This window comes from Alosa alosa, chromosome 12 (genome assembly GCF_017589495.1).
Source record: "Alosa alosa isolate M-15738 ecotype Scorff River chromosome 12, AALO_Geno_1.1, whole genome shotgun sequence".
NCBI lineage: Eukaryota > Metazoa > Chordata > Actinopteri > Clupeiformes > Clupeidae > Alosa > Alosa alosa.
Genome location: NC_063200.1, coordinates 7,828,961 through 7,841,580, shown reverse-complemented (window position 1 = coordinate 7,841,580; position 12,620 = coordinate 7,828,961). Strand labels below are relative to the sequence as shown.

The 12,620-nt window shown below is 43.7% G+C and overlaps 1 protein-coding gene across 2 annotated transcripts; it reads right to left on the bottom strand.

The window, feature by feature from the left end:
• Positions 1–1,040: 1,040 nt before the first annotated feature.
• ythdc1 (YTH domain containing 1) lies at positions 1,041–11,168 on the bottom strand. Of its 2 annotated transcripts, XM_048258908.1 has the most exons (17): positions 10,920–11,168; positions 9,875–9,976; positions 9,210–9,508; positions 8,657–9,056; positions 8,147–8,236; positions 7,258–7,311; positions 7,033–7,127; positions 6,835–6,943; positions 6,624–6,741; positions 6,446–6,530; positions 6,113–6,282; positions 3,613–3,692; positions 3,140–3,176; positions 2,986–3,025; positions 2,687–2,752; positions 2,407–2,565; positions 1,041–1,994 (listed from the first exon to the last, which is right to left on the bottom strand). In XM_048258908.1, the coding sequence occupies exons 1-17, from the start codon at positions 10,945–10,947 to the stop codon at positions 1,773–1,775; spliced, it is 2,154 nt and encodes a 717-aa protein (XP_048114865.1). In that variant the 5' UTR covers positions 10,948–11,168; the 3' UTR covers positions 1,041–1,772. The 2 variants fall into 2 exon arrangements, with proteins under 2 accessions (XP_048114865.1, XP_048114867.1); XM_048258910.1 differs by lacking the exon at positions 8,147–8,236.
• Positions 11,169–12,620: the final 1,452 nt, after the last annotated feature.

Sequence of the window (12,620 nt, the reverse complement as noted above, 5' to 3'; positions counted from 1 at the left end):
GGTCAATAAGTTTTGTCCATTCAAACAGTACAGTGTATGAACAATGAACACTTTCTTAAATTCTTGAATTAGTTTGCATGAATAACATGAAAAGTACCACATTGCAATAAAAAATATAACAGAAAATAGCCATAACAAGTGTATTGAGTGTGTCAAGCAGTCTTGAGAGTGTTGAATACTCTTCATCGAGAGAAATCGTGTGGAGAGCCCTGAGCTGTTTGCCTGGAAGCAGAATGGAGAAAAGGTAGGTATACAGTGCAGACTTTCATGATGTGTCTTGTTTTTGCTGAGCCAGTGTGTGGTGTAAATGTCCTGGATTACAGGAAAATGGGTACTGATGATTCTTTGTGCCCTCTTAGCTATCCTTTGGAAGACCTTCTTGTCCCGTACTGTGCAGCAGCCATACAAGGATGCAATACACCCTGTGAAAATGGACACCTGTACAACCTGTTGAGTGTAGTGGGCATTCTGGCTTTCCTCAGATGCTTAACGTGACCCCAAGGATTTCAATGTCCCAAAGAATTTTGTTGTGGTTGCCGCCGGGGTCAACGCAAAAGACCTATGATTTACACGTGCAGGAGCGGAAAAGCGGCAAAATGCTGCATGTGCTGTGCTTTGCTCTGTGCAGCGGCAGACCAGTTCTTCCAAGCCATTGAAAATAATGTTTCATTGCGCAGCACTGCCTTTTGCGTGTTCAATGTGAACCCCGCTTCAGACGGTTGGTCTGGCGCAAGCCTGCCTAAACCTCCTCTCTGTAGGCCATTCAAATGTTGGTGATCAGGACCACAATGCTGGTGAAGTCAGCAAATTTTATGATGGTATTGGAGCCATGTCTAGCTACACAAGTCTGTTTGGTTTTTCTGGGCCGGTCTCCATGCAGCCTGGGAATCAGACCAAGCTGAGAGATCATTTCATTTGTTCTGACATATTTGCATGAGAGAATTTGGTGTTCACTACCCTAGCCATGTAACATTCCCCTCAACCTCCTATTACTAATTTGATCAAGGATTAGGTAATATGGAAAGAAATACAATGCAATGTAAATGCCTTTTGTTTTACTTGTTTTTTTTTTTTACAAAAAGCATCAGTAAAAGATACAACCTTGTATTCACCACAGAAGTCTTGGCGCAACTGCAGCCCACACTCTCTTCAAGACAAAATAACTGTACTGACAGGTAACTTAGAACAGAGGTGGGTTGATGATGCCAACTTTGGGGGTTTCCACTAATCAACATAAAGGGGGAAAAAAGCTAAAAAGAGGTAACTGCTACAACACCTTCATCTCCACTGGTACAGTACAATACTCCTTTTAGTAGTTATGTCTTTAGCTTACACCATGTACAACTACAGATAACAAAGACACTTTGGCAAGTGCGGGTTACCAAACTTTCTTCATACGCGACCCATACAGAAAAGCAAAGGCAAGGGACAGGCTGATGTGTCCAGGGGAGATAATATGTACATATACACAAGTAAAAAATGTACAGGACAAACAGGCTGATCTCCTAGCTCATAGGCCAAAAACACGATGAGCCTTTCATCAATAAAAAAGGGTAAAATTCAAAATAATAAGGGTCTGGTTTTATACAATGCATGCATGATTCACATGAACACTAAACTGAAAATAAAAAATTTAAAATGATTTCTGATTGGAATAAAGTACAGTTATGCATTTCACTTGGCTTTCAACACAACAAAGAATACCTAGTGCTGAAAAAAAAAAAAAGAGGACAAAGCATGTTTTAAACGGAATTGCCGTCGATTCGGCCTCTTCATCTGCGGTACCGCCCCCGTTCCTTCTCCCTCTCCCGGTCTCTCATGCGCTCCCTCTCTCGGTCACGGTCCCGCCCACGCTCCCTCTCCCGGTCCCGACGCGCGTCCCTTGGCCTCTCTCGCTCCCGCTGCCGATCGCGTTCACGAGGGCGACTCCGCCTGCTGCTCACACCTGCCTGGGTACGCCTTAAGAAGTCATCCACGCGCATATCGTAGTCATGCTGCAAAGGAAAGGCCGTTACATTTCAAATGAACAATATAGCATAAAAGTGGTCAAGTAATTTAGAAAGTATATTTTCAGAGCCCTCATTATCAATCAACCAATTATCAAATCAACCAATCAATAAATAAACACACAAATAGATATAATCAAAACACTTTTACTGAGCATAATGACAAGCTATTAAGCAGGTCTTTATCCTTCATCAGGTCAGACCCTGATAAAGCAGCAATTCTTCATGTAAATTTGAGTTGCTATCTGTGGCCTTATCAAATCTTTAAGATGTGACCCCAAGACCAACCAGACCACAGAAAAACTTAACATACTGTGGCGAGCTAATAAATGATAACTCTACTGACCATCCACATCCATAACACTAATAATATTTTCAGGCCGCTAAGAGAAGTCATTACCAGGCTAGGGAAGGAGGACCGCACCACCCTTTTCTCCCGGAAGCGGGCATCATGAGGTATGGGATGGTGCCCAGAGTAGGATGGGTGGGCCTGGGGTGGAGGTGCATGGTGCTGGTAGTACGGGTGGTGTGGCGGCTGCTCCATGCCAGGGTATGGTGCCTGTGAGAGAACAATGAATGCCACCACAATTACCAAGATGTATGGGGCAGTTAGAAAAGGCAAGCAAAACCACATGGCTGTGCCTATATCCAGATTATGGAGACGTTTCAGTGGTGCATACCATTCCTTGCCATGGAGGAGGCGGCCCAATGCTGTGGTGGAACTCCCTCATGTAATCATTGTAAGACTGGAGAAAAGAGGGAGAACAAACTTGAGTGTGAGGCTTGTCAGTTTATGTACAACACAACCGTGGGAAACGACAACGGGCGACAGAGTTTGCTTTTGCAGACTGACACTGCATATAACCAGAGTGTTAAAAAAACCTTCATCTTTAACTCAACCAAATAACCATTTTGAGGAACTTTGGCTAGACAGAGAAGCGCTGAAAACATCAGAAAAAGCTTTAAGGAAGTAACTGACCCCATTGATTAACACATCCCGTCTGACTCCAGAAAAACGTCTGTAGAAGGGGAGGGGGGGAAATGCAAAAAAGTAACATCAGCTCAGATAAAATAGCTAAGTAAAGAAAAATTCACAGTAAATGCAACAATTACAAGAAGTCCAAGGCTTATACCTGTCCACAGGTGGATTGCGTGGATCTTGCATGAAGCCTGTATAATATACAAGAGAAGCAGTTTGCACAATTTACCAATGTGAAAAAAATGTGAGAAAAAAAAAATAAAGGGAAGGGGTTAACAGAAAACACCAACCAAACCAAAACAGAGAACCATAACCATGGACAACAGAGTAGGTTACCAGAAGTACTCAACTCAAATACTCTACACACTTTCTATGCATGACATATAATATTAACTCATCAGTGTTTTACAAAATGTAATCATTAAAAAAATACAACATAATATAAAACAATCACTTTCTCTGTGATACCTCCTTGTACATTTCCATATTGCATGAAACCACAACACACGTTTAGTATACAGTTGTAACATCACATTGATCCAATGGCACTGACAGCCACCATCGCCGAAACCCCTTCTTTATTGGAAGGGAGGTCTGTATTCTCAAGCATGGACTTGAAATAATAACCTGGTCTCTGAGGGAACTCTGGAGGATAGTCAATCCTGGGCCGTTTTCGGTTGTGCATGTCATATTCCTCTGGACGACGCCTACACGAATCAGGTGAACAGTTAAGAGACAAAACTCCACTCACATACAGATTACATTTCACATCACACACAGGTTACTGATCACTTGTTCAATATACACATACAACTTTTTACAGATGGTCATTAAAGGACAAATAAACTTTAAAATCTTGCCTTAGATTCTGGCATAGCTCCTTTGGGGCAACCACTTTCAAAAAGTACTTTCAGGCAAATATATGCTTAATGAATACGCTCAAGCCTCACCTCTTTTTCATTACGTTTGGTCAAGCAATTTACAGTTGAATATGCTTTTGGTGGATAAAAAAAGCAAGTGGATATTGTAGGCCCTACATCTATCTTCCAATTGATGGGAAATAACATGTTCACATGGCAAAGGGCTCAGATTGATATTGTGCAAATGTTAGGCAATTAAAGAATATCTAAGGGACAAATGGAAGGTTCTACAAGATGCTAATCTGATCCTCAACTATTTCTAGGCTGAGGACACTCACATACCCTTACTTCATGGCACTTGGGCCTAAATACCTGGGGAAATCTCAGATCTATGCAGTGGTTATTAGCCCCTAGGACAAACACGACAAAGCCAACCAAAAAGCTTAGAGAACAAAAACAATATCTACAGAAAATGAGAAAAGCTGGTTAAAATTTTAACATACCGCTTTCTTGTAGATTTTTTTTGTGACCGTAAACGTTGGCAAATATTTATGATAGAAAATGTTCATAATACAGTCCATCTTATTCTTAAGTGGTCTACAGCCACAAACACATTTACAAGGATGGCCTGGTAAGGCAGAAGAAGGGGAAATGGTGCAGTCCATTTTTGTTTTGGCAATCAACCAGACATGAAGAGCTCCACGGGAATAAACAAACAGGTAATCTGCCCACCAAAGCCTCCCCCATGTGCTCATGGCTTTTGCAGTCCTTGAGGGGCATCAAACCGAGACACAGAAGAAAATGGCTTGTACGTGACCAGGTCTACCTGACTTCAACTCAGTCCTTTACCAGGAGAACAGGAACACACTCCTTTGGCTACCTACCAGGGTGGATGAGGCTGGGTCAGGAAGGGGGGGGGGGGGGGGGGACCTTAAATGAAAGGGTGCAGGATAAGAGGGAAAGGGATCTCACGACATGATATCCTCGGTCCATTTTTTTTTGAAAGGGGGGCCATTTTGTGTGTGGTGGGGGGTGGTGACCACAAGGGCACATCAACTGCCAACCAACCCAAATCCTTATCCCTTTTTTTTTTTCTTGAATGTGGGACAGAGAAGGTGTTTGAAAAGACCAACAGATTTTTTTTTTTTCAGTTCAAGAGATCTCCGTCAGATGGACTCTTTTTTTCCTCTCTTTTCATTCTATCACACCCACAGCTGCTCCAGGAAACTTTCAGAAAAAAAAAAACCCCATCTCTTTTTCCTCTGACCACCGTGATGTAACAGAGTTCATACATTGAGGTGCTCTACAGGGACCAGTCCCTGACATCAGCTGAGTCCATAGGCACCGCATGACAGGAAGTGGAACAGAAGACAACAGGAAGTGGTACAAAGAACACAGCTACCGCTGCATGGCTCCCTCTACCGGCTCCCTTCTCCAAACTTGCCTAGCGCTCTCCAGCATTGCAGAGGAACGCTCTCTCCTCCTGACTCTTTTGCTTTTTATCTTTTATCTGCTGCTATACTGTGAATGTGTTAAGTTGCAAATGCATCTAATGGCAAATTTTTTTTTTTTTTTTGGTTAAGAAAAGTCCAGCCAAAATGCTCCTCTTGCAAGCATTTTTCTCCATTTATAACACATCAAGCTTCCTGCCCCTCAATGGAATAGGCCATCTTCTGCTTATAATAGTATGGCTCCTTTAAAAAGTCCCATCTATGCTTAGGTTTATCCCCCATGGACATTCCTGAAAGAAAAAGTGCTTTGGGAACAAATTTAAGGCAAAATAAAAAGAGTACTTATCTAGAAAGGTGAATTACTCAGCTTAAGCTAGACACTTACATTTTAAAGTTCGTCCTGACTTGGCTTTGTTTACAGGTTTGACAATTACTGCATTACTGTATGGCTATCAATGTCATGTATCTACAACACAATTCAGGTATCTGCAAAAAACTTTTTTCAGAAATCACCACCACTGGCAGCTGAGAGTACTTAAAGCTCAGAGCCGCACGCCTCCGCCATGACCATCTCCTGAGGGCGAGGGGGGACCGTGGGTCCGTGCGGCTCGCCCCTCCCCTCTGAGGATGTCAGGCGGGGGGGGAGGAGAGAGAGAGAGAGACAGAGGTTTTTTTTTTTTGCGCCTCTTCGCCGACGGCGTGAGGATGAGGAGAGTGAAGATGAAGAACGCGAGAAGCTCAAGCGGCTCCTGCCCGCCGTCACGTCACGTCACGGCGACGCGCAAGAGCACTAGTGGTCCAAAGAACATTTCTAACCTTCCCAGGTCGCGCGGGGCGGGCTCGCGGTGGGCCGGTCGGCCCCGGGAGCGGGACTCCGAGTGCATCCTCCTCTTGTGGCGCAATTTGCGAATAACTTGATACAAGTCAATGCTCTCGTCTGGAGGAAACAGCATGCACAGCTGGGTTCCACAGTCTGGCTCAATCTCCTATACAGGGAGAAGAAAGAATAAAAAGGTCAAACAACTGCCAGTGTACATGCCAAAAAAAAAAAAAAAAAGGACAGCTTCAGACATTTGAGAAAAAGCATTACAAATGTCATGAAGTTACATGTCAATAAATCATATAATACACAGAATAGCGATTACACACCTGTCCATCACGTCCGATCTTAACAGGCTTGTGCTCGTTCCATGGGTTGGATAGGTGGGCAGTTTTGGTGAATGGCAGCTCACGCCTGCAACAAAGCCCTCAGATCAGTATATAACATAGCAATAACAACAACAAAACTACAGCTTCAGAGAGAATGCTTTGCCATCAAGCACTGCACCTGCAGATCCAGTCGATCTTGAAGACTCCGCCAAGCATCTTGGCGTTCATGCCCGCTGGCAGCACCCAGTGAATGGGGGAACCTCCGTGATGCGACTCAGAGCAGAGACGGGCAAAACCTGCATTCAAGGACACATACAGGTGTTAGCAGAACCGCCCACGCTGTGGACGTGCTGTGCTTGGAAGTTTGTGAGGTGGGAAGAATTCTGTACCTTGAAATTTCCCACTCTCCCGAACGGAGAAGACGAGGATGACACTCCTTGCGGCTCGGAAGGCAGCATTCAGCTTTTTCTCGTTGACAGGTAGCGTGGACCACACCCCCTAGCAGTCAAAATACACAACTATCAGTCACAAAAACTGTAGTTTCACAATCCTCAATGTATAACTGGACAAAACACGTCATGACGAACCTTCGCTTTGGCCAGAGAAACATTCTCATGGTTGTTGCTTTTGATGAGGAAGAATCTGGCTTCTCGAATAACGTATTTAAGCTTGCTGGTCTGATCTAAAAATATGCAAAAGAAAGGGGGAAGTCATGAAAAGGTGCACAGATATCCTTTCAGACAAACAAAAACACAGCTTGATCTTGTACACATCTCTGCTCTTTATAAATGGCTACCTTGCAGCCAGATTACCTTTCCGAACAGCTCGGACAGAAGATGGAAGCTTTTCTCGCTTCTTCTCTGAACCTACAGATCAAACATAGAGAAGTAAAATTTCATTGGCCAAATATTACAAATGAACTGGCTAGAAAGTAAAAAAGGGGTTCATAAAGCACAATCACTCAACACTTTAATTAATGTGGCAACTCAAAATTGGCATGAGAGTCGATCAGAATTCCAGAACATCACTGACTGAGAAGGTGACTAGACCGGAATTCTATGGTATTTGACCCAAGAGTATGTGAATGCATCCTTTCCCGTGTTTGTGGTTGAGCCACTGAGAGGTTACCCCTGCCCTCTGGTCCACAGTGTCAGTGTCAGTCTGAAATGCTGATCAGCAGCACAGAGACGCCAGACAGCAGCTGACACTGGGCCAGATCTGACCCGGATGTGGCTCAGGTCCAGTTCAGCAGTCAGGTGCCCTCTGGAGATGGTCTCTGTGTGGCTGCCGACCGCAGGTCTCACATGCTGCCTGGGCGGGGGAATCAGCAAAGTGACCTGACCTGCTTTGCCACTGATGCGCGCTTATGACCTTGACAAAACCACGACTTTCTGATTTATTCCCTCAGCGACTGCTGCTCATCATGGGCCGCTGAGTATATTGATAAGGTCACAGTTTCTCTGTAGCTGTGCATCTATTTACAGTGGACACTGAATAAGTTGAAGGCTCTTATTGAGGCCACAATTATCCACTGGTTGAGATTATAGATTTTCCTCCAGAGAAACATCAGAGAGGGCAAAAGCAGGTTAGTTTACGGCATCTAATAGCAGTTGATAATTGATTAAATTAATGACCATCACCTAATCTCAGATAAAAATGGCGTACAGATTCAGACTGTAGAGGGGGGGGTATTTTTAATACCTGCATATGATTCTGAAGCTGAGCTTCCACTTCTATCAAAAACGATTGGAGATATCCCTCTAGCGTGCTTCTTCTGCTTTCTTTCCTCATCTGAACAGTGAATGGGAAAACATGTCCCTTACATTAGATTAAGATCTTAAATTGTGTACAAAAGACTGCTTGAGTACACTCTTCCACTACACCTGAGAGACCTACAACTGCCTCTACCTCTGTAGCCTTGAACTCAACCAGTTATGATTTAGGCCACGAATAATCCTTCAACGACCTGCTTAAGATTGATGATGACCATACCACTGTATTGGACAGGTTATAAGCATACTTACATATGGAAAGAACACATTTTTTAAGAAAAGGCATTAACTTGCTAGAGACCATCAAACTATGTTTACAAATTTCAATGGTTATACAATGTGTCAACTTGTATTGGACACAAGCTTTTCCCTCCGTCTTGTACCACTAACTCAGCTTGTTTTTTTTTGTTTTTTTCCCTCCTCCCTTTTTTTGTTTTACCTGAGGCTTCAGAGCCTGATCCGGAGCGTACGGACTCGCCATCTGAGAAGGAGACCGACTCAGACCGGGAGTCGCTAGCCTCGCTACGTGTGTCGTAGTCGTTTTGCTCCGCCTCCTCCCGTTGATCGCCATCCTCCTCGATCTCGTACCCTTCCTCCTCATCAACCTCCTCTTCCTCATCCTCTTCTTCCTCGCCATCCTTCTCTCCATCTTCTTCCTCCTCATCTTCCATCACCTCCTCTTCCTCCTCCACCTCCTCTTCCAGGTCTGAGCGCTGGCCCTCGGAGGACACGGCTGAGCTGCCCGTCTCCTGGTCGGAGGCGTACTCCTCTGACTGGGCGTCGTCCTTGGAGGACCGGCTAGCCTGTCCTGTGCTCTCCTCACTCGTACGCCGTAATTTCTAAATGCAAAACAAGCATGCTTAGTGTCCACACTACCTGCTTAACATATCTAGTACATGCTTTACGCTGTTGCTCAAGGCATTCTCCAGCACCATAAATGCTAACACATCTCAGTGCAAGACTGGATGCCTGTATTCGTCCTCGACCCTTACCTCGGACAACTCGGGCATAAGGGGCTTTATCCTCCTCTGTGCATCTCTGCTGCGGGTGAGCGGTTTGTCACTGTGTCCTTTTAGGGGGTCTCCCCTGGAGGTGCTGCCCCTCGCTCCGTGGTTCTTCCGGTCATCGTAGAACTCCTCAGGGAGGTGTCGGCCCCTAGGGTTTGTTAGTTTCTTCCCATTGGCCCCACTAGGCGGACCTCCCCTTTTCATGAGCTGCCTAGTTGAGTGTCCTGAGGACCTCAAACGCTTAGATTCCTGTCCATCTCCTCTGGTATTCTTCCTTTTGGATCCTTGAGTGGACAAATAATCATCAGTTATTATATTTATTTATACATACATACATACATACATACATACATACATACATACACACACATTATATTGATATATATATATATATAACAAAAATCTACCATATATATAAATATATTCCAGGAAACAATTGGGAAGAGAAAGCATGTCAGAAAAATCAAGTATGAAAAAAATATAGGATTAGAGCTAATCAAATGAAAAATAAATCATTGCTCCTCTGAGCAAATTGCACTGCATCCAACCAACCATCCAATGACGTTGCTGAACGTCCATTCATCGTTGAGATTATATAGTGCAAGATTACAAGTCGTTTTAAATCAACGACGGAATACGTACGGACGTACCTTTTTTGTCGCAGATGTCATGTTCACTCTCTGGATTGTAGAGTTCGTCGTCTTGGTCAGGCGCTTCAGTAAGAATATCCTCCAGAACATTAAGTTCTCCATCTAAATATCGATGAGGAAAATACGTGTTACGTTCAAATGATTATCTACAACTGCACAGCGTCTAAGGGAATATGCAGACATTCCGATGAATGTACAACCCCATATCATACAGTGAGCCAACAAAGACCTTTAGGTCTAGTCTGGTCGTCGGCGAGCCTTTGTTTACACATGCTAGCTGGTCAGCTAATAACGTTAGCGTAGAGTTAACGTTATGCCATTTTAAAGTATTGTTGTAACGTTACCTACCGCTAACTAGCTATGGATAGCTAGCCTATATTTGGATCATTTAACGTTATTTGACGAATTGTTGTCAACTGGTAACTGCATAACATTATTGGAGGAAGTAACGTTATAAATAGAAGTAACGTTAGTTGACGTTAGCCGGTAATGGTACGCTAAAGTTAACGAAGAACGGCTAACGTGCGACTGCAACCAACAAAGGAGGCAAAATAATCCAGCAAGCTATTTAGCTGGCCTCATTCAAAACTAAGATAGTTACATTGCGTATCTGAAAATAAAACCAGTTGATGAGACATTTATGATAAATGGCCACACTATTTATCTAACTGGACAACTCACTGCAGTCTTAATAACTCTGACGGTCCTGTGTCGCTTATATAAGGTAGTAGTAAATCCGTTAATTTATCTCCACAAGACATCATAATCTATCGGCTAGCTAGAACTAGCACCCGTACCGAACTAGCTAGGTAACGTTAGCATGCCATTCCCTTAGTCAGAGACCTAGCTAATTTGTGTGCTAACAGCTAGCAACAACGTTGTTGTGACTCGCAAATTGCCCTCAATTAATCAACTATATATACACCATCACTGTGCGTATCTTGCCATCTTTATCATAAGACCTTATTTAAATAAAAAAACGACAGATTGCCTCATAACCGTAACAGGCAAATATCTAACGTCACTAGCATCGAGATCTAGATACCTTTTTCGTCTCGTCTGTCGACCGCCATTTTTCGCCGTTCTCTTCTTCGGATACTTTTTCAGAACCCCCCTTTTCCTCGGTTTTGTTCAAAACAATAAAGGGAAAATGAAAATACTAAGTCGTTTCGTCTTGAACACTACATTTGATAAACGGAATAACAATGTCTTTGGTGGCTTAAGAAGTTGCGCAGCCACCACCAGCCTGCGTGTGTAACCTGCAGACATACAGGCCACACAACGTGTAGGAATACTGGAATTCTATTGGCTTTGACCTGAATGACGTAGAACATTGACACATTTTCTTGATCTTCGCATGCTGTTGTTTACAGATTTCATCATAGACATCTCTATTATGTCTATGGGTTTCATAGCCTATTACTCCACACAAAGCTAAGTGAAGTGAAGCAGTCTATATATAGCCTGAAATAAATTCAGGATTCTCAAGTTTTGAGCTTAGCTTGGAGATTTCCCCCTGGATTTCCCCATAAACTAGATCCGTTACAGTTTGCATACCAGGAGAAAGTGGGCGTGGACGATGCCATCACTTATCTTCTACACAGGACACATTCTCACCTAGACAAGGGGAAAAGTGCTGTGAGAATCATGTTCTTTAATAATAATAATAAGTTTAATAATACGTTTATTTTATACAGCGCCTTTCTCAAACCCAAGGTCGCTTTACATAGTAGGAAGGCAGGGAAACACAATAACAAACAAACAAACAATACAACAGAGACAAAGGCAGGGAAACACAATAACAAACAAACAAAACAATACAACATAAACTTGTCTATCTGTATGGAACTATGTGTTGGGTGTGGAGGAGAAGTGATCATTAAACAGAAAGGTCTTGAGATGTGCTTTGAAGAAAGGAAGAGAAGGACAGGCACAAAGGGGTTGGGGGAGGGAGTTCCAGAGTTTGGGGGCCAAGGCACTGAAGGACCTGCCACCCAGGGTGGAGAGTCTGGAGCAGGGGATAGCCAAGAGGTTTTGGTCAGAGGATCTGAGTGAGCGGGAAGGAGTGTAAGGGGTCAGGAGGTCGCAGATGTAGGGGGGAGCAAGGTTGTGGAGGGCTTTGAAGGTGAGTAGTAGTACTTTGTATTTGATCCGGGACGGAACTGGTAGCCAATGGAGTTGATGGAGAATGTGGGTGATGTGTGCTGATCGTCTGGTATGGGTGAGGAGCCTAGCTGCAGAGTTTTGAATATATTGTAGTCTTTGAAGGGTTTTAGTGGGGAGACCAAAGAAAAGTGAGTTGCAGTAATCTAAACGGGACATAATGAAAGAGTGAACCAAAGTCTGTGCATCACTAGCAGAGAGGAAGGGTCGGAGGCGTGCAATGTTACGGAGGTGAAAAAAAGAAATCTTAGTGAGTGATTTGATATGAGGATCAAAGCTAAGGGTGGAGTCAAGCTGAATGCCAAAGTTTTTAACAACAGGGGTGGAGTGGACAGATGAGCCATCAATGTTGAGAGTGACATGGGGAGATTTGGTGAGGATGCTTTTAGGGCCAATCAGCAGAATTTCGGTTTTGTCTGTGTTGAGCTTGAGAAAATTGTTTTGCATCCATAATCTTAAGTCAGAGAGGCATTCAGTGAGGGAGCGTGGTGGGGGGTCAGAGGGAGAGGGAGTGGTAAGATAGAGTTGGATGTCATCTGCATAGCAGTGGAAGTTGAGACCGTGGCTGCGAATAATCTGGCCA